The sequence below is a fragment of the Onychostoma macrolepis genome, chromosome 02 (genome assembly GCF_012432095.1).
Source record: "Onychostoma macrolepis isolate SWU-2019 chromosome 02, ASM1243209v1, whole genome shotgun sequence".
Taxonomy (NCBI): domain Eukaryota; kingdom Metazoa; phylum Chordata; class Actinopteri; order Cypriniformes; family Cyprinidae; genus Onychostoma; species Onychostoma macrolepis.
Window position 1 is genome coordinate 21,336,795 of NC_081156.1, and position 18,839 is coordinate 21,355,633.

Consider the following 18,839-nt stretch of genomic DNA (forward strand, 5'->3'; position numbering starts at 1 on the left):
TATTTCTCCTCCTTTTTTAAGTCACCATGGCTCTTGTCACTTAAACAATCATGGGGAAGATTTGTTGGAAATAAAACGGATAGATATCCGATAAGACACTTTATGGCTCTGAAATTTATGTTGCAGCGCCAGTTTTGGTTGCATCCTTTCCTTTGCCTCTGTTTCCGTTCCGCTGTTCAGTAGGAGTGTGCAAATTAGGATAAAGTAACAGTCTGGTGACTAAATAAAAACTAATGCACCAAAATAAAGTTTCTTGCAGTAGTTAACAAAGATAAAACTTTTTTATTAGTATTATTTATTTATTTAAATTAAGGAATGTCATTATTTGGCAGGTTTTGAGTTTTGGAATGACGAAAAATCCTTTTATCATTGTCATCTTGTTTAATCTTGATATGAATGTTGGCATTCTTAGTGCTTAATTAAATCTCTTTCCATCATTTTCCGGTCTCAAATTGCATTGTCATCAAGTTATATACGTGAACAGTTTTTAATGAGCAAATTCTCTTTTATTATTTAATTAGTACAGAGAAGAATTTATAGTTCAATTGGCCAGTTGGTCACAATGTCATTGCAATGCATTATTTTGGTCTTGCGTAATGTTTTTTTTTTTTGCAACCCTTAACTATCAATAACAATTTAAAAAAAATGTTTTGGTCTAGTCTTATCTTTAAAGGTTAGACAGACATCACTAGCTGTCAGTCCTTGACATTGGGGGTGAGACCACATGAGCAGTGGTCATCTGACCTTGTCAGTTGGGTTGACCACATTCCTCCTTTGTCTTTTTGTACAGAAATAGCATGTAATTATATATTTATTATGTATCATTTAGAAATGTTCATGGTTGTGACATCATAACCATGTTCATTAACATATCAGTTCCCGTTAACGTCACTGGTCATTTACAAGGCTTAGAGGTATAATAGCAACAGCCTGTTTAATTGTTAATAAAAGCATCAGAGAAAAGGAAAATGGTCAGATAAAAATTGTGGTCACTTTTAAAGAGGTGATTTTTTATTTTTTATTTATTTTTTTATTTTTTTCCTTGAGGTCCACCTTATAATCTGTAACACATTTCACTTGAGCAATTTATGCAAATGGAAAAATATGAACACTTTTTAAAAAAATTTTTTTTTTTTACTGTGATCAAGGGAAATATACTTTGTAGTATTTGACCCCTGTAAAGACACTGTTTTCTGAACATCCTACGGAGAGAATTTGATGAGGTGTACTGATTTATTTGATCACTTCTAGCAGTGCTAGAACCCTGAGAGGCACCACAGACTCAGGTGTCCAGCTGTAGAGCTCACTGATTTATCACACACACACACGCACACACACAGAAAGACAGACAGACAGACAGACACAGGAGCAGGTGCATCTGCCAGAGCCTCCAGCCTCCAAACCCCTTATGTGTACTCAGTCATGTGTGTATACGGTGGGGAAACATCATTTCTCTATTTAAGCCTAAACCTATGCATAACTTAGAATGATATTGCATCCTTTTACATTTTTAATTTGCACAATGAACAATGTGCAAACTGAAGTTTGTATACCTGTAATGCACACACTAAATATATTTTCTACAAATGTTAAAAATGTTACAAAATACAGTAAAACAATTTAAAAAATAGCTATTTTAATCATTTGAATAAATGTACATAATCAAAATGACCAAACCTAAACTTAGTAACGCTTCAGATTGAGTACTGTATTTATTTATATTATATATAATATTTGTATTGGATTTCGTGTTTCAATTGTAGTTTTTATGTTTAAGAACAAATTTTGTTTTGATCTGTATGATTGCACTTCATTTGCATGCATATGTTTGAAGGGCAGTAGCATTTTTATTAAATCACTCACTTGCTGTCAGGACTAACTAAACAGAAATGTTTGCATTACACAAATATAACTGTATGAACAGAAATGAGTTGTTCACTTTTTTTAAAGAGGCATCACTGATATAGGCTCTCTGTAAACAACACTAAGACCTAATTGATAATAAATCCTATAAATCATAAATCCTATTACAAGTTACTTGGCCCCTCAAAATGGGCAGCGTTCTCCAATCATATCTATGCCATTTTCTCCGCTTAATTCTGTGCTGGATTTTCAGCTGTCTTTTTTGACAGCTTGGGCTCTATAGAGCTCTTATACTGCGATATGGCTAATTCTGCTGGATGCTGTAGAATTGTCTAATGCTATCTGTTGAGTACAGCATGCTTGGCTAATAATTGAGATAATATGAGCCAGTCATTTAATTGTAGTCACATTTTACTGGGTCAAAATGTCTTCACAGTAATCTACAATACGATGATCAACGTTTACAAAGCAAAGTTTAGAAAGTGTTTTGATTGCAACACTACTCTTAAAGAGATGCTATGTCTATTGATTGATTTCACATAATGACCCAAAGAGCACCAAATAAAGCTTGGAGAGAGTGAGTGAGTTTAGCAATAAGTTATCGGTCTCTTTAACAGTGTAGCTATAAAATGTCACATGTAGGTGTGTCATGCACAGGTATGTAAGCTTGTGTGAGCATGTACTGTCAATAATATTTATTATGTAAGGTATATCACCTAGCATAATGTCAGCAAACTGCACGGATCGTATGAACATATATCACCAAACAATAATTTTTTTTCCCGTTTATTCCCGGAGTTTGAGACTGAAATGCATATGTGTGTGTTTTGATGTTTTGTGTGTACACATGGATTGATGGAAATTCAATGGGGTTCAACAAACTGAAACCATAGTGAAAATGTCCTGTTTTGCATTTTTTGAATTGAATGCAAATATTTTTATTGCAAACATGAGCATAGCGGTGAATATGAAGGTTATTTGTGAAAGCAACATCAACTGCATAATTTCTTAGTATTGAGTCTTTCCTATAGCTTTAACATACACTCCAACTGCATGAACCCCATGCTGATGATCACGTTGTCCAAAATGATTTTGTGCTTAAATGGAAGAACGTCTGACCTTTTGTACAAAGTTCACATGCAATGTCACAAATTTGCTTAGTTAAATTACTATCTTAGAATCTTGTGTGGAATATTTAGTTTATTATGTTTTTTAAATGTAAAACTTTTAAAGTATTAATATTTATTTTATTTAAAAGCTTCAGGTTTAAGTTTGATTTTTGATCTCAGATTTTCAGCGTAGACTCTCCGACATTTGTTTGTCACAAAGAAGAGAGAGGGGAAAAGAGCTGTTCAGAAGCATATGTGTGCTCGGAGGCAGTGGTCTCTCCTCTCTCACACTCGCTGTGCTCCTGGGCTTCCAGCTGCTCTCTTTTCTCTTTCTTTCTTTCTTTCTGTCAATCTTGCTTCATTTCTCTCTACCCTTCATATGCTGATCTTATATGAATTACTGTTTTTCAGTTCTTTTCAAAACTTTGCACTATGTCCACTAATAGCATATTTGATATTTTTCCTAATACTTGTGACTTGACATTTTGTCCATGTGACTTTCAGGACTTTCTAGGTGAAGGTTGTCTGTCTGAACAGCTGTCATAGCTGCCAGCAGTAGTGACCCTCACTCAATCATGGGTACTTTCCTCAGGGTTAATCACTTTTAAACTCCCTGTCCTTTCTGACTCCCTTTGTTGCAACAGATGTTTCTGTAGACAAAAGTGTAGGGTGGGGCCTTGGTTCTGTAGCATTTATTGCGGGCGTTGCTTTTAAAAATGAGGGCAGATAAAAGAAAGCTTGCAAGGGTGGGATTCAAGCAGACTAAAAATCATTGCATAAATAACCATAGAAAAGTCTTTTGTTTTTACCGGAAGGTCTAGTTGATATTTTGATTAAACATTACATGGTTAGAACCTAAAATGCATAGATGGATTAATCATTCACAATAAGATCTATAACCTGCATTTAGAAAATAGATAGGTGTATTTCTATTTCATGTCGTCAGTTCACCTAAAAATTAAAATCTTGTCATTATTTTAGTTTTTAAAGTATAACCTGGCTGTTTTCATATTTTGGGGAACACATGGATCATTTTAAGCATGCAATGGTCATGTTTATCAGACTGTTTTATGCTACGTAATTTCTTAAAGGGGTCATATAATGGCCATTTTCCACAAGTTGATATTATTCTTTAGAGTCTTAATGAAAAGTCTGTAACATAGTTTGGTTAAAATTTCTCATTGGTAGTGTAAAAAACACCTTTTCAGAGCAAGCTGTATTGTCATTCTCCTTTAAATGTTAATGAGCTCTACTGACCCCGCCCCTCTCTTCCGAGCCGCTCTCTGAGGGACTGTTTACTTTAGCCGCTTTCATTGTGAAACTTGCTAATTAGCACATTAGGAAAGGCGATTTGCATTTTAAAAACCTTGTACTCACTTCTTCTGGAGGTGAAGCTAGATCACGAATGATTCGCGCGAACATAGATGCATTTAGGTAGATGGAGGGCGCATTCCCTTCAGAACCAAACCTAATCCTCTTTAGCGGCTCAGATGAAGGGAATAAATTACTTCTGCTATGTTCATTATTACATCCAACAACAAAACACCTCAATCCCTTAGGAGTCATTCTTGTCTACATCTGCTCCGGCGGTGAAACAACTGATGACAGCTCACTCAGGGTGGGTCTGAGGTAAGATTCTGCTGTCAATCAAACTATCGTGGGTGCGGCCTTCGTCCCTGTGACCTCACACAGAGATCGGCTCGATTTGAGAAAGGGGTAAAGATTTTAGTAGATTCAAAAAAAAAAAAAAACACTGGGTTTATTTTTATCATTATAGGGTGGTTGTGTACACACACTGCCAACACACATTTAAGTTCAAACAACTTGTAAAAGTGCATGTAGCATTACACCCCTTTAACATTATTTAATTGACTTTTTCCCCAAACTAGCGCAAACCCCGCCCCACAGCTGATGTCATTGGTTCATTGGTCAGGTCAGTCAAAATGCTGATAACAATGCTCAAACAAAACCCTAACTTTAGTGTGGCATTGCCAGCACATCCTGATAGAAACCATAGTACTGTGTTCCAAGAGCTCTGGAAAGAATGTAATTGAGAAATTTAGTCTAGACATAATATGTTTAACATGTTCCTTCTTAACTTGAAATTTTTTTTTTTTTTTTTTTACCAATTAAGTGCAAACACCAACCAATAGCTGAATTTGGTCAACTCCATCAAGCAGGCACCCTTCAAGAAAAGTTTCATAGTACATAGGGTTCAGAAAAATCATGAATCCGGTGCTATCTAAGTTTGACTAGCCTTGTAGCATTAGCATTCAAATGTACTGTAGAACAAAGAATTGCTCTTATTTTGTGGTCTATTACTAAGAGTCATTCTGTGTAAACACACTTGTCTTTTGAACAAGTGTGTTTTGGCTGACCCTGCTGCCACCTCTGCAGCTGTCGCAGCAGTGAGCCTACTTATTTCCTGACCAAAGGGCAAAGATGCTCTCTACAAATACTACTTTTTGCACAATATGTCATTTAAAGCACTGCCTGTTTCACAGGCTAAATGTTGTACTTTGGGCTTTGCTGATTCTCACAGACTGGGGAAAGTTTTTGTGTCTCCCATGCAGTTGGGATAATTTGCCAGAGGGCTCCTGACGAACAGAGCCGGTCTCACAGTAAAGCAGTCGCTCAGTCAGGGCTTCAGCAAACTCCAAGCCATGCACATGCCATGACAAACCGAGGCCTCAGGATGCAGGAGAGATGGAAAAAGTCAGGGCTTCGATTCAGAGCTGTCAGGAGAACCACCTCAAAATTCTTTCCACACGCTTTATTCACCCCCTCAAAGCATCACATGCATTTGTGATTAGATTTGGTTTTGTTTCACATGTTGGATTCTCTTGTGATTTAAACAGTTTTCTAAATTACATATTCTAAAAAAACATTTAGGCCTAGATGACTAATTTTATATAGAAAGGATTTTGTAATAAGTAGGTCTGGACAATAGTTCAATATCAATATTTATCGCGATATAATTTTTTTCAATAACGGTGATAGAATTTTTAAACACATTTCCGATATTTCGATAAACATTGCCAGTGTTTCCCATACGTTGATTTATTTGTGGCATTTGACTTCATTGAATAAACATGAGCACTGCACGTTTCAAAAAGTAGGTGATTTATATGAATGTATCTCTGAAGGGAACATACTGTCTTCAGAATAGTTTTGATGGCATTTTCATTTTATCTGATTAAGTAGCGTTCACGAGTGGAGCTGCTTAGATTACAGCCGTTACCGGGGATACTGCTAGTTCTACCGCTCTCAAAGTGCCTCCTACTGGCAGAGAATCAGATTCTACTCTGCTGTTTTCAACATAATAATAAATGTTTTTTGAGCAGCAAATCAGAATATTAGAATGATTTCTGAAGGATCATGTGACTGGAGAAATGATGCTAAAAATTCAGCTTTGAAATCACAGGAATAACTTGTATTTTCAAATATTTTCAAATAGAAAAGTTATTTTAAATGGTAAATATTTCAAAATGTAACTGTTTTTGCTGTATTTTGGATCAAATAAATGCAGGCTTGGTGAGCAGAAGAGAATTCTTTAAAAAACTAAAATCTTACTGTTCAAAAGCCTTTGTTATCTATAAGTTAAAGATATTAATATTAATAAGGTGAGTCTGAGATGTTTATTTATTTGACTTAATTTGTATGAAGGCTAAATACAAATAAAAGGTGAACATTAATTTATTTGTGCTGTAACTGTTTTCAACATTTATAATAATAGAAAATGTTTCTTGAGCACAAGATCAGCATATTAGAATGATTTTGGAAGGATAATGTGAAATCAGTATTTCAATTTATATTAAAATTTACTGTCTTAATATTTCAAAATATTACATTTTTTACTGTATTTTCGATCAAATAAATGCAACCTTGGCGAACATTAGAGACTTTTTAAAAAACGTTCCACCAACAAAAAATCTTACCAACCTTAAATTTTTGAACGGTACGGTATATCTATAAACTTAGTCATGATTATGTAACGCAGGTAAAGCGTATGGACAATAGTAACTTTCACATTATTTCTGCACAAGGATACCAAGAAGAAAGGTGATATAACTACCTTGTTTACATCGATCTGAGCAGGTTGTGTGTTTAAGATGGTTGAATCAGCAGAACATAATCTCTGCATACATTCATAATCTCTAACAAAATAGTCTAAACAGAAGCTGCGTGAACCATAACATCATGCTTCTGTATGACGTTCTGACAGTATCCACAAATATTATATAAGTGATGAATAGCCAATAACAAGTTCAGATCAAATATTATATTTAAAATATTTGTTTTAAACATTACGAACATGTAAATGCTTTAACAAATATTTTGTTGTCATTCCAGCCAGGAATAGAGTTGATTTAAATGTTGTTTCTCCAGGCCAGTGAACACAATGCTGTACATTATACACAGCAAACAATGTTTTAAAGTGATCAGAACTTCTGTTTCTGTCTGTTTGATCTGATGTTAATAGTCTCTGAAGATGTTTTTCTGTCTAGAAGCTGAAGTTGCATGACATTACATCTCTATGTTTGATGTCAGCCAAAATTGGGCTGATTTATGCAACCCTGAATGCCTTCAATGGGCCTTTAAAAGTACTCTAATTGGCCCTCTTGAGCATATTGTGATTTAAAATGAGTCGTTCCCCAAATTCAGTCCCTCCATAACAAATTCATTTGTTTCTGTGTTTACAAATGCAAATAGCTCGGCAATAATGAGAATCAGCCCAGAGTACAATAACAGAGAAAGTCCAATGGATACTGTTTATGTCTCTGTGTAATTCATTAGGACAAGCTGGTTGAACATACATAGTTGTGTAGAATCTACAAACAAAAATGCTGAGATAACATTGTGTGATGAGCAGGTGAACAGCTTGCAATGGCTCACACTTCCGCAGGTTACGTTCCCTTATCATTCTCACTGAGCATTAATTGAATGATTTGGTTATGTGAAGCGTGTCTGCCTCTAGATCTGGTTTTCTGGCTTTCTATGCATGTTCTATATTTGAAATCTTTTGTGACATCTTTACTGTTACGTAATGCATAACAGTTTCAAATGATGTAACAGCCTATAGCCTTATAGTTGGTGGCAGTGTATCGGTAGAAGTGACCAATTTGAATATGCATTTTGTAACCTAGTGAAACTCCCTAAAGCCACACCTCCAGGCTCCTCCCCTCTCCCCACCCACGGCTCAAGGGTAGAATAGGTTCCACATGGAGCAGTGTCAGTCTGCTCTGACCCTGCTTACACGCTGATGCTTGCCTGAATGCTGTAGGTTCCTGTATGAGTAGGCGCTACTAGCTGGGGTTTACAATGGACAGCACAAAGGTAAGACCAAAGGAAGTGGGAAATAACAATGAGCCTAGAAGTGTATGTGGAATGTTGAGGCCTCAATTATCAACATGGGGCTAAGAACTCTTTGTGAGGGAACTTCTCAAGAAAATCTTTCAGATTGTTTTATTTTATTTTTTTTAAAGTAACTAGGGAACTAGAGGGATTAGTAACTGTCTTTTAGGTCTTATGTTTAAGTCTTTGGTATAATCAGTTTCAAGCATTCACTAAGGTGTACAGTTTTTTTTTTTTTTAGAACGACTTTTGTCATTCTTGGAATGCTGTTATACATGTCTTGAACTATGTAGAAACATGACATAAGGAATGATAGATATGAACAATCCATCACGGCTAATCATCTTTTGATCTGGATTCTAGAAGATGTTTGACTTCATTCAAGTGTTCAGAAAATAACCCTTTAAGAAGTAGGCATTTTTATTATAGAACAAAACAGTCATGAATAATAGCCAGTTTCTTGGTTATATGACCATGAAGAGCCATCCTCAGACCTAATGACTCCCACAAGATGGCTACCAAAGCTGTTATAGATCCTGCCTAGTGTTTAACAGTTGGCAACTGGTTTATGGGTTGAAGGCAGACTTTTGGTTTCTTTAAATGGAAGCCCATGTAGCACAAAACTGCTAATTCACTTCTGTGGTACCTATTAACTGTCTTGTGAAGCTTGTGACCACTGTTTCTTGTGCACAATACACTTCTGTCTAAGTTTATGTAATATTTTTTTAGATATAATGTTTTTAAGGAAGTCGCACAGGCTGCATTTATTTGATTAGTAAAAACAGTAATAATGTTAAATATTATTACAATTTAAAATAACTACTTCTATTTTATATAGTTTTAAATAGAATTTATTCTGGTGATGCCAAAGCTGCATTTTCAGCAGTCATTACTCCAATCTTCCGTCACGTGATCCTTTAGAAATCATTCTAATATGCTGATTTGGTGTTCAAGAAATATTTATTTTGATCAATGTTTAAAGCAGATGTGCAATACTGTTATTGTTGTTACTGTCACATTTGATCAATTGAATGCTTCCTTTCTGAATAAAAAGTATTAATAGCTTATTAATAAATAAATATAAAAATAAATTTTGTAACGCTTTGTTAATTTGCAGCTTAATAGCCTTGCCGTTTAAAATCGTTTCTTTTATTCTACAGTATGTCATGATTTTTCCATAATTCCTAATAACCAGATCACGTGCCTATAGTAAAAAATTACTTACTTTATTACAATGCGAACACTTGTGGAACCGTATTGCTTTATTCCAGACTATATGCCAGCCTTTATAAACATATTCTCATATGGGCGTGTATGTGACAGCGTGTGTGTGTGTGTGGATTGAGTGACGTGAACTCCTAATGACCTGACACTTAGGCCACCGTTACTTCCCCACTTTTGTGCCCCTTGTTCAGATTTTGGGTTGCTTTGCCTGACAAGTCACCATTGCTGATGATTGATCAAGCATGAGAAGAGTGTTTTCAGGGTCTAAGCCAATGAGAGAGCAGGAATATGACCTACTGCTCACAGGGTGAGAAGCGGAAGCTTTGCATCTTTAGCAGAATTACTTTCACCTCACAGAGACTGGATAATGGCGTCTTTAAGGACTGTCCACGCTGGTTAATTTCATTCCAGTTGAAGAGAATGAACCTGCCCTTGTTTACTCATCGAGTACTTTTAGGGGACCATAACTAAAGGAGTTAAGTAAAAGTTTTTGCTTTCTACCACTCCTTCTGCCCATCCCCATCAGCCTTTGGGACACAAACAGGTTGTCCCACCCCAAAAGCACTGCTGTTTGCTGATACAGAAATTAACATGTCTGTGCAATAGATTGCTTTTCAGAAAGTTGTCATACAAATGCCTTGTAGTTGACTTGTAGAATACAGAATGAAAAGATGCTCTTTAAAAGGCTTTTCGGTAGCAATCACAACCCTTGTGTTCTTACCTCTGACCTTGATATATAAACCCGAGGTGAAAGCCTTACTGGAGTCTTTGAACAGGCCTGTTGTATATCCCTTCTTTTCTTAAGGAGAATTAAGCCCTCATCAGTAGAGAAAGATTGAGGATGTTGCCTTTGAAACATGAACTTGGGGTCGGTATAGGGGGCACTAGAAAGGGGAAAGGTCAGCTCTGATGAACGGTGAACCCAGTGGGCCTGGGTGTTTAACTATTTCAGAAGTGCTGAGAGCACATTCACATTTTTCCTTTCTCAAATTGCTTTGGTAATTTTTTTTCTTACTTTCCTGTAAACTGTCCAGCCTGATGGGAAATGCTTTGCAGCATTAATCAGCAGTAGGTCTCTAATCTCTTTTTATGTTAAGACCTGCGTAGCCTTGTGAAGTTTCACTGCCCAGAGCGGGTTTTGGAATCTGCACTATTTTTACGAAGGTCACTCCATAGGCCACACCTTTAACTCTTTAACTTCAGTGAGCAGGAAGTCGTTGATTCGTCACAGTATTTATATCTTCCGCTGCAGGATTAGAAGTCTTGTAGAGTCTTTTTTGGGGGCACAATGATTTCATATGAGTGTGGGTTTAATGTTCAATCTATAACCATGGCATCACCCTTCTCAGTTCGTATCTTAAATAACCTAAAATAGATTGATTTTGTAGTGTCAAGGTTAATTAATCATAGAAATCAGGTGAGCTGATGTGTGAAAGGTCCCCTGTGTATTTATTCAGTGATTCAAATTTGACATGCACAACCAGAGCACATAATAATCTGCAGGGGGTTAAAATGAAGAAAAAAAAAAAAAAAAGTTAATAGCTCCCCCAGGAGAATTTCTTTCTCTATACCTTATAAATATTTATAGTTCTCCTAGGGATGCATCAATAATTGTTTAATACAACTAAATGTTATGTCTTTCAACTTGTATGTTACATAATCTGTGACATTTGATTAGTATGTTACATAATCTGAGAATTTGTTTGAGGTTTTAAATGCAGTCAAAATATTTACTCTTAGTAATATTTATATTTCTGTTATAAATATTTATATTTCTCTTAGGGAAGCATGAATAATTAATTTATATAATCAGATATTTTTTCCCCCCTGAATGCAGCTCATTGGAGCAGATGACAAACTGTTATGGTTGCAAGAATGAAGTAAAAATACTGTCACTCTTGCTTTTGTTGGGTGTTAGTTTATTTAAGACTTAGTTAAGTCTTTAAGTTATTCAAAAAGATTCTGAATGTGAACACACATATAGCTTATGCTCCAAACACTTAAACACACCATATTGAGGTTTTGTTGAAGTGTGCGTTATATCACACCACATTCTGCATGAACATCTCCAGGCATTCTGGGTGTTAAGTTGAGAAGTCACAGGTCAGTTCTCACATCCCTTCTTTGCTTGACAGGGTCACATACCTGCAATGAGTTACTCAGAGGGAGATGTGCTGCTGTCAGTCACAGGCTTCATGGGTAGATTCTTCTTACTGTTTTGAGGTTGTAGGACATTGTGGAACAGTTAACGTTTGGTGAAAATACAACCTCAAGAGATCATTACTATTAGTATTGATTATATGAAACTGTTGTTTTTTTAAGCAGTTTTAAGAAAGTCTTCTCTTTTTTTTTTTTTTCTTTCTTTTCTTTAACTTTTTTTTTTATTTTATTCAATTTGAACCACTCATTTTTCTTTTCTCAATTTTCTTTTTTCTTTTTCTATTTCTTTTTTCCTTATGTTTTTTTTTTCCCAGTTTATTTTCTAGAAAGTCAAATAGCCGAACCACTCATTTGACTCAGGTCCCCCTGAGACCTTGTGTTTATGAGTGTGTCTTGGTCTTACGTAAAAGGGCAGATGGGCCCAGCTGGACGATCTTCTCTCTCACATTCTGTGCTCAGTAAGACAGATCCTTGGAGCAAACGGCAACGGCTGAAACACCTGGGCATTCCAGAGCACAGGGACAGGGATCACAGAGTGCAGCGGATAAAGACTTGACTAAACAATTCATTGATTTAGCAGAAGGTAAACCCAACATTAACCTCGTGTGTGAGAGCAGAAGGGACATGTTTTGGAAAATATCAACAGTCTCATTTATAGAGCTGCAATCCCTTGTATAGTTTATGTTGAACTATAATACTATACGTGGATAGATGTAGAGAAGTATTGACTAGAATTTCAATTAAGCATATTTCTGTCATGACAACTCTCTGAAGATTTTAGCATGGTAATGGATATGACAATGGTAATGTATTTGGTATTGGCGGAATAGATCTGCTGCTGGTGTTGGTTATTGCTGTAGTTGTAGATTATTGTTGCTGCTACTGCTGTAAGCAAGTACAAGAACTTGCTACTGCCAATGCATACGGCTAGTGTTGTCAAAAGACCCGGAACTTCGGTACCAAGTCGGTACTAAAAAAATGAAAACGTCACGGTACCAGGTTTTTTTAAGTACGGACCTATGATTGACGCGTACGGACCTATGATTTCCGCGATGCAGAAAACGCGGATGGAATCTCGGAATCCAGTTATAAAAACGGAGTTTACAGTTTAGCACGGAATGTCACGGAATTTGTCAAAGTTTGGATGAATTAATCAAAAGTAGGTCGTCACACTTTAATCAAATCGCGACATGGACTAGTATCTGTAAATATTAAGCCGCAAAAGTCGATTCAGATATGAATCCCGCATGTTCTGCGAGTCTCTGTGTGTGTGAATGAATGAATGAATGGCAGAGACGCGCATTTTTTTTCTTTGTTTGTTTTTTTTACACTGAAGCGTGCGACGCTCGCGGTGATTTCATCATCTGCTGTCTCAATGAAGACATAAATACATAAACAACATCTACAGAACTGCTCTGAGAGTCCCTTCACGAGTATTCTACCGTTCCATTTGAGTAAAACCAGCTTCATATCATATAGCTACACACATAAATTTAAAGGTATTCACGCCAACCCGTCAAAATAAGTTTATCTTAAAGACATTGTGCCAAAAATATATTACTATTATTTAGTAGAATGTATGTGATACTATTACTACTGTTGATAAAAAATATATATATTTTTAAAGAAATAATCACACAATATTTCTTCCATATTTTAATTTTAATAGTAAATCCCCTTTATTTACCCCAAAAATAAAATGTTTAAATTTCATTAATTAAAAGACAAATTAAATTTGGGTGAAACTTTACTGTTTACTGTTTTTCATACTTTAATTACTTGCGGAAAAACTTGAAACACAATTTAAATAAGTATGAAGAATGGCATTGATTTTTGTAAATTTTATTTTTGTTTGACTGTTATTAAAAATAGTGTGTTTTTAATTAGCATGTGGTACCGAAATTGGTACCGAGAACCGTGGATTTTCACTGGTATCGGTACCGAATACTGAAATTTTGGTATCGTGACAACACTACATACGGCAATGCGGTGCTGTGAGTAGGGCTGTGACGGTCGCCATAACGCATCACCACAGTGGTTGATTGCCACCGGCGGTAATGCGTGTGAAATCACACACTCTATAACAAGCATAAAATACAAAGTTTTGTATAAAAGTGCAGTAATGGTAACAGTTGCAATAGAATTCGGTATTTATAGCATATACCATTTAGCTGTGAATAGTTTTATTTAGACTGTTAATTCACAAAATTCACAAATGACCTCAAACGCCATGTCATTTAATTTACACTGTGTCTACACTGGACGCGAGAGGCGTTGCGCGGCACGAGAAAATACAATAGAACACAATACATTATAATCAGTGATCCTGTCTACACTGGATGTGTTGTGGCACGACAAATCCCCGATAGTAAACTGATGCCTAGTTTTATTTATGATGTGCTGACACAAAGTTCAAATGATTTTTAATGGTCGCTTTGTCGCGTCCAGTGTAGACACACTTTAGCTGTTGTGGTGCGGCACGTTAAGTGTTATATGGGCGAGCACTTCATATCCCAAGAGCCGTTTCCAATTGCTATTTGCGAGAGGAGGCCAGTGAAGACCCGCTTGCTTGGTGGTGGAATAATGAGGCAAGATACATGGCCACGGTTGCTTAAAATGCATTTGCATTTTAACAAGCACACCATCTGAATGCGTGTTCAGTGCGACTGGAAACATGGTAACACCAATGAGGTCCTCCTTTAAACCGGACAATATTTTATAAAATATAAAGAATTTTAAATATAACATTAGCCTATATAAAAGCCAAAGGTAGGCTTAAGCATTAGTGTTTACGTTGTAATTGTTATCAGGCCAACGCAGATTTTCCAGCATGTGATTGAAGTTGTTACGAATTATTTAGGCTACTTTCTTATTTAACTGTTATTTCTTTGATAGCCTAGTGTTTTGCAGGCTGTGTGTTGCTGTGTTCACTGACGGAAGTGATCAAATAAACACGTACGTTTGTTAATAGATGTTTGAGCCGCGCCTGCATAAATTTATTTATAAAATTCCTTCGTCTATATATAAACACCGTGTCACCGCCGGTAGTTTGTCCATTACCACCATGGTGCTAAAAATCTGCCACCGTCACAGCCCTAGCTGTGAGTATTTAAGACATACTGCTGCTGCACAAATAGCGTATAAAATAACCCATAGCAGACCTATACAGGTGGAGCTGGGGAAGGGTTTTAGAGGAGCTCTGAAAGCACACTGCAAAATGCTTGAGTGGATGCTAACCAGCCATTTCAATGTAAAGCAGTAAGCTCATTGGCTGCGTATTTAACATGAACCAATCAGCTTGTGCCAAGTCATTTAACTCTGTGAATATCATCAGTTAAGAACCCATCAGCCTGCACCGTATAGAGTTTCATGAAAGAACTTGGCATTTTACATCTTTAAAAGTCAGTTCATCTTCCAGGTGTTTTGACCTCAAGGATCCCACCTGTTTTAGTCTACTCTGAATTTCCTCCTTTTTCTCATCACAGGTGCCCAGCTGCTGAACGTCACCCAATCTCAGGTCTAAAAGCAGATTTAACCTATGTGTCCACTGATGCAGAAGAAAGTAGTGTGGCAGTATTTGCTTACATTACATGGTCAAAAACCTGATTAATTTGCAATGATAATTGCATTAATTTGCAACAATCCAAATTACAGGATACTTTCAACTGTTAATGACAGATGTCACTGCCTTAACCTTACAGTGTTTGGTTGCCACACCACCAATTTGCATTAAGTTGACTGTTTCTCATTGTTTTGACACTCTCACCTCTTGTTCTGCTTTGCTGTCAGTCCCACAATCCCCTGCACAAGTCTGTTACTCAGCTCCTGTAGAGAATGAATTGAAAATGTCTCCTCAGCTTCACTCACTCTGCTTCAGTGGACTTGTACATTTAGACCGTTTGCAGGTTCAAGAATGAGTGATGGTTATCTATTCTCACTAGGGTTTTTGTGTTCTTGTTCAAGAAATGCTGCATTGTTTAATGCTTAACAAAATGAATATTTAATTTGGGCTGAAAGGCAAACTTTGGATTATTGTTCATTTTGCTGATGCACATGTGTCTGTGTGATCCTGTGGGAAGCAATGGCCCAGGGAGCTCAGACTCAGATGCTGCATTGAGTCTGGGTGTGTGTATGTGTGTGTTTAGTGCCTTGTGTAACCTGAAGCAAACCTTAAATAAAAAAGCGCCATTACAGCTGACACTCTTGCTGCCATTAAAAATATTACAACACAGTTATACAGCCAGCTCATAATCTTTTTATATTTAGGCACTCAGCATATCACAGCAGTGGTACTTCATCTAAAGAGTTTCTAATTCTTTTTAATTATTACAGATGCAATTATTAACTCACATTAATTGACTGTTACACATGATGAAAATTAAGTTACAGTTGTCAGAATTAAGTGACAGTTGATACTTGATGAAAATGATGAAACACTATCAGTTTACAATTACAACATCTAAACATAGTTGTCAACTAAGCATTTGTAAAGCAAAATTGCTCACTAAAATCATCAAAGTGCAGCCTGGATTCATCCTAGAGCTGCAGGGAAGATCGCAAGCATAGGCACTGAATGTTCATCTCCCGCAGCGTGCTCACTGTGCCGACAGAGCGCGTGCTTAAATCAGATCGTGAGCTTGCCTTAGAGGTCAACATGAAGAGCATCTGATGAGAACAGATGGAGAGAGTAAACTTTAAATCAGGCCGACAAGACCAAATGTTTGTCTTGTGCACATGACGGTGATTTCAGTTCACATCAAGTGCGCTCCAGCACGCTCACTGAGACCTCAACAGTGCTTGCATGCAATTTAGGAGTTTTCACAAAATTCACACAAACTTTCTGACATGTGATTTAAATTCTTGCTTTCTTGTAGTTGTATTCTTGAAACACATTTTTATTGGTAGAGAGCTATAGGAAGTGGTGGTACCAGAGTTATGAATTGACAATCCAAACTCAAACTTGCATCACCATGGGAGCTCCATATGTGCATGTGCAGTATCACTTCACCATGGCATTAACATTGTTTCATTTTTGTTTTGGCAATGCAGTTGACTTGTGTCATGCTAAATTTAACCTGAAGCTGTTTTATAAGAATTTACGTATGCATTTTTGAATGGCTTGGATGACCATTATAATGCAAAAATGCTGTTTTCAGGACCATTTTAAGCAAACTTAGGGAGGTCTGAAAAATGATTAAAAAAATAAAACCACAATCAGTCACAGCACCTAAAATATACTTTCACATACATTCATAAATATTAACCTGGAATCTTGATGTTGATTGAACACAGTTCATGAGCATATTATGCATTTCTCTATACTATCCTGTTACTTAACTAGTTTTTTTTATTTTATTTTATTTTTTTTTTTCAGATTCTGTTTTGTGAGTGCTTATTGTAAACAAAATTTCTTTACTTCTGACTCGTGAGAGCGATTTTCATTTTCATTTCATTCATACATATGTCTGTTTCAGAATGGAGCAGTTCCAGGAGAGCCAGTAAAGAAAGATGAAAACTCCAGAAGGGGAAACTGGGGCAACCAGATTGAGTTTGTCCTGACCAGTGTTGGCTACGCAGTGGGGCTGGGAAACGTCTGGAGGTTTCCTTACCTCTGCTACAGGAATGGAGGAGGTGAACATTTTTGACTTTATTCTTCTTTTCCCAAAATCTATCTTGTCTTTCTTTCTGTGCTTTTCTTGAATGGTTTAGCATTTTATAATTTCTTGCTAGATTGCTAAAATAGAATAAGTTAATTGTTTTTCTCGCAAGTCTGAAAGTCTATGGATGTAATCGAAAGTAAAATTGATGGTATTTAGGGTTTTGTTTTTGTAAGTCATACCACTGGGTCCTTTCCAAATTCTTTGCTCCCTTAAAAGGGTACTCATTTGGTATCAAGTCTCATAACACACCTCACTTAAAATAGACCAGGCTAGAGTAAGCACGGGTCTCTAGCAGCAGGTCTCCAATGACCTGGCCCGGAAACCTCTGCCCCACGATCTCATATTCTCATAGAGCTGCCTCTAATTGGAAGCCATACCCTGAATTAGCCCAGAATTCGGATAAGTAACTGAACTCCAGGCTCTTTAAACAAGGATGGATTATGGTCCTGTAAGGCCACAGGGCACCAGCAGCTTTTTTTAAACTATTTGTATGCATCTTCGATCATTCATTGCTTGAATAATAATATGGATCTAATGAAATGCAATGTTCACATATCTGTGTCAGGATGAAGTGCCTTGCTTCTTGATGTTGGGCTACTGTGGGCCCCTCAGTTTGAGGCCCCTGACACTCAGAGGCCCCTGGTACATTAACCCCATTGCCCCGGGCTGTACTCCACCCTTGTGTTTAAAGGGGTCATCGGATGCACAATTCACTTTACAAGTTGTTTGAACGACTTCTGATTTTTTTTTAAAGTCGACTTTTATGTGATGAACTCTAAGTCAACTAGTCGCTGATGACGTCTTTAATGAACAAAAAAGTCTGGAGCTGCAACAAGCACCTTGTGCACAGCTATGGCATATGACACAGTGCTGCCCACATGGCTATTACTCCTATAACAGCTAATTTTTATCAGTTCTTTTGTCTTTGGGTTGTTATATTTCTCACAGATTTCTGCTCGTTCTAAATCAGATACAGATAAAGCAGCACAGTAAAGATTACATTCATATGAATGCATTAGTGAGAGCGATTGTGTGTGAATTAATTCTACCTGGCAGCGACTCTCTTCTAGTAGTGAAGCTGTGGGATTTAGTTAATATATGCTTGAACTTTTCAGTTTCTAAGCTATTTTATTGAGAAATCACAGAACAGTGTTGACAATACATTTCCGCGCTGAAAGATTCTGTGCACGCGCGATCTGCGCGTGATGTACACGCTACTGTCTGAAGCCTATGTGTGTGCGTTACAGAGCAGCAGCGCATTATATTAGAATGGCGATTAACTGACCTGTACTCTATAAGCTGTTTAAAACATGCATTCTCCCGTTCAATTTCGAGCATCCAGTAATATAATCACAAATGTCTTGTGGAGCGCTTTCAGAGTATGCATTTATTTGTCATTTTAACTGGAAACGGAGCGTAAATGTGGAAGTCCTTGAGAGATTTCTTATACTATTGCGCCCTCTATAGG

At 36.8% G+C, this 18,839-nt stretch overlaps 1 protein-coding gene across 6 annotated transcripts in view; it reads left to right on the plus strand.

The window, feature by feature from the left end:
* Positions 1-18,839, plus strand: part of slc6a9 (solute carrier family 6 member 9) — a 51,877-nt gene that overhangs the window by 21,628 nt on the left and 11,410 nt on the right. For 4 of the 6 annotated variants that reach the window (XM_058744856.1, XM_058744849.1, XM_058744840.1 and 1 more), the window contains one exon: positions 17,186-17,342. In XM_058744856.1, coding sequence (XP_058600839.1) covers positions 17,186-17,342 — 157 coding nt within the window. Of the gene's footprint in view, positions 1-8,221; positions 8,310-15,196; positions 15,229-17,185; positions 17,343-18,839 lie in introns of those variants that run through there. The other 2 variants (XM_058744874.1, XM_058744866.1) reach the window with 2 other exon arrangements.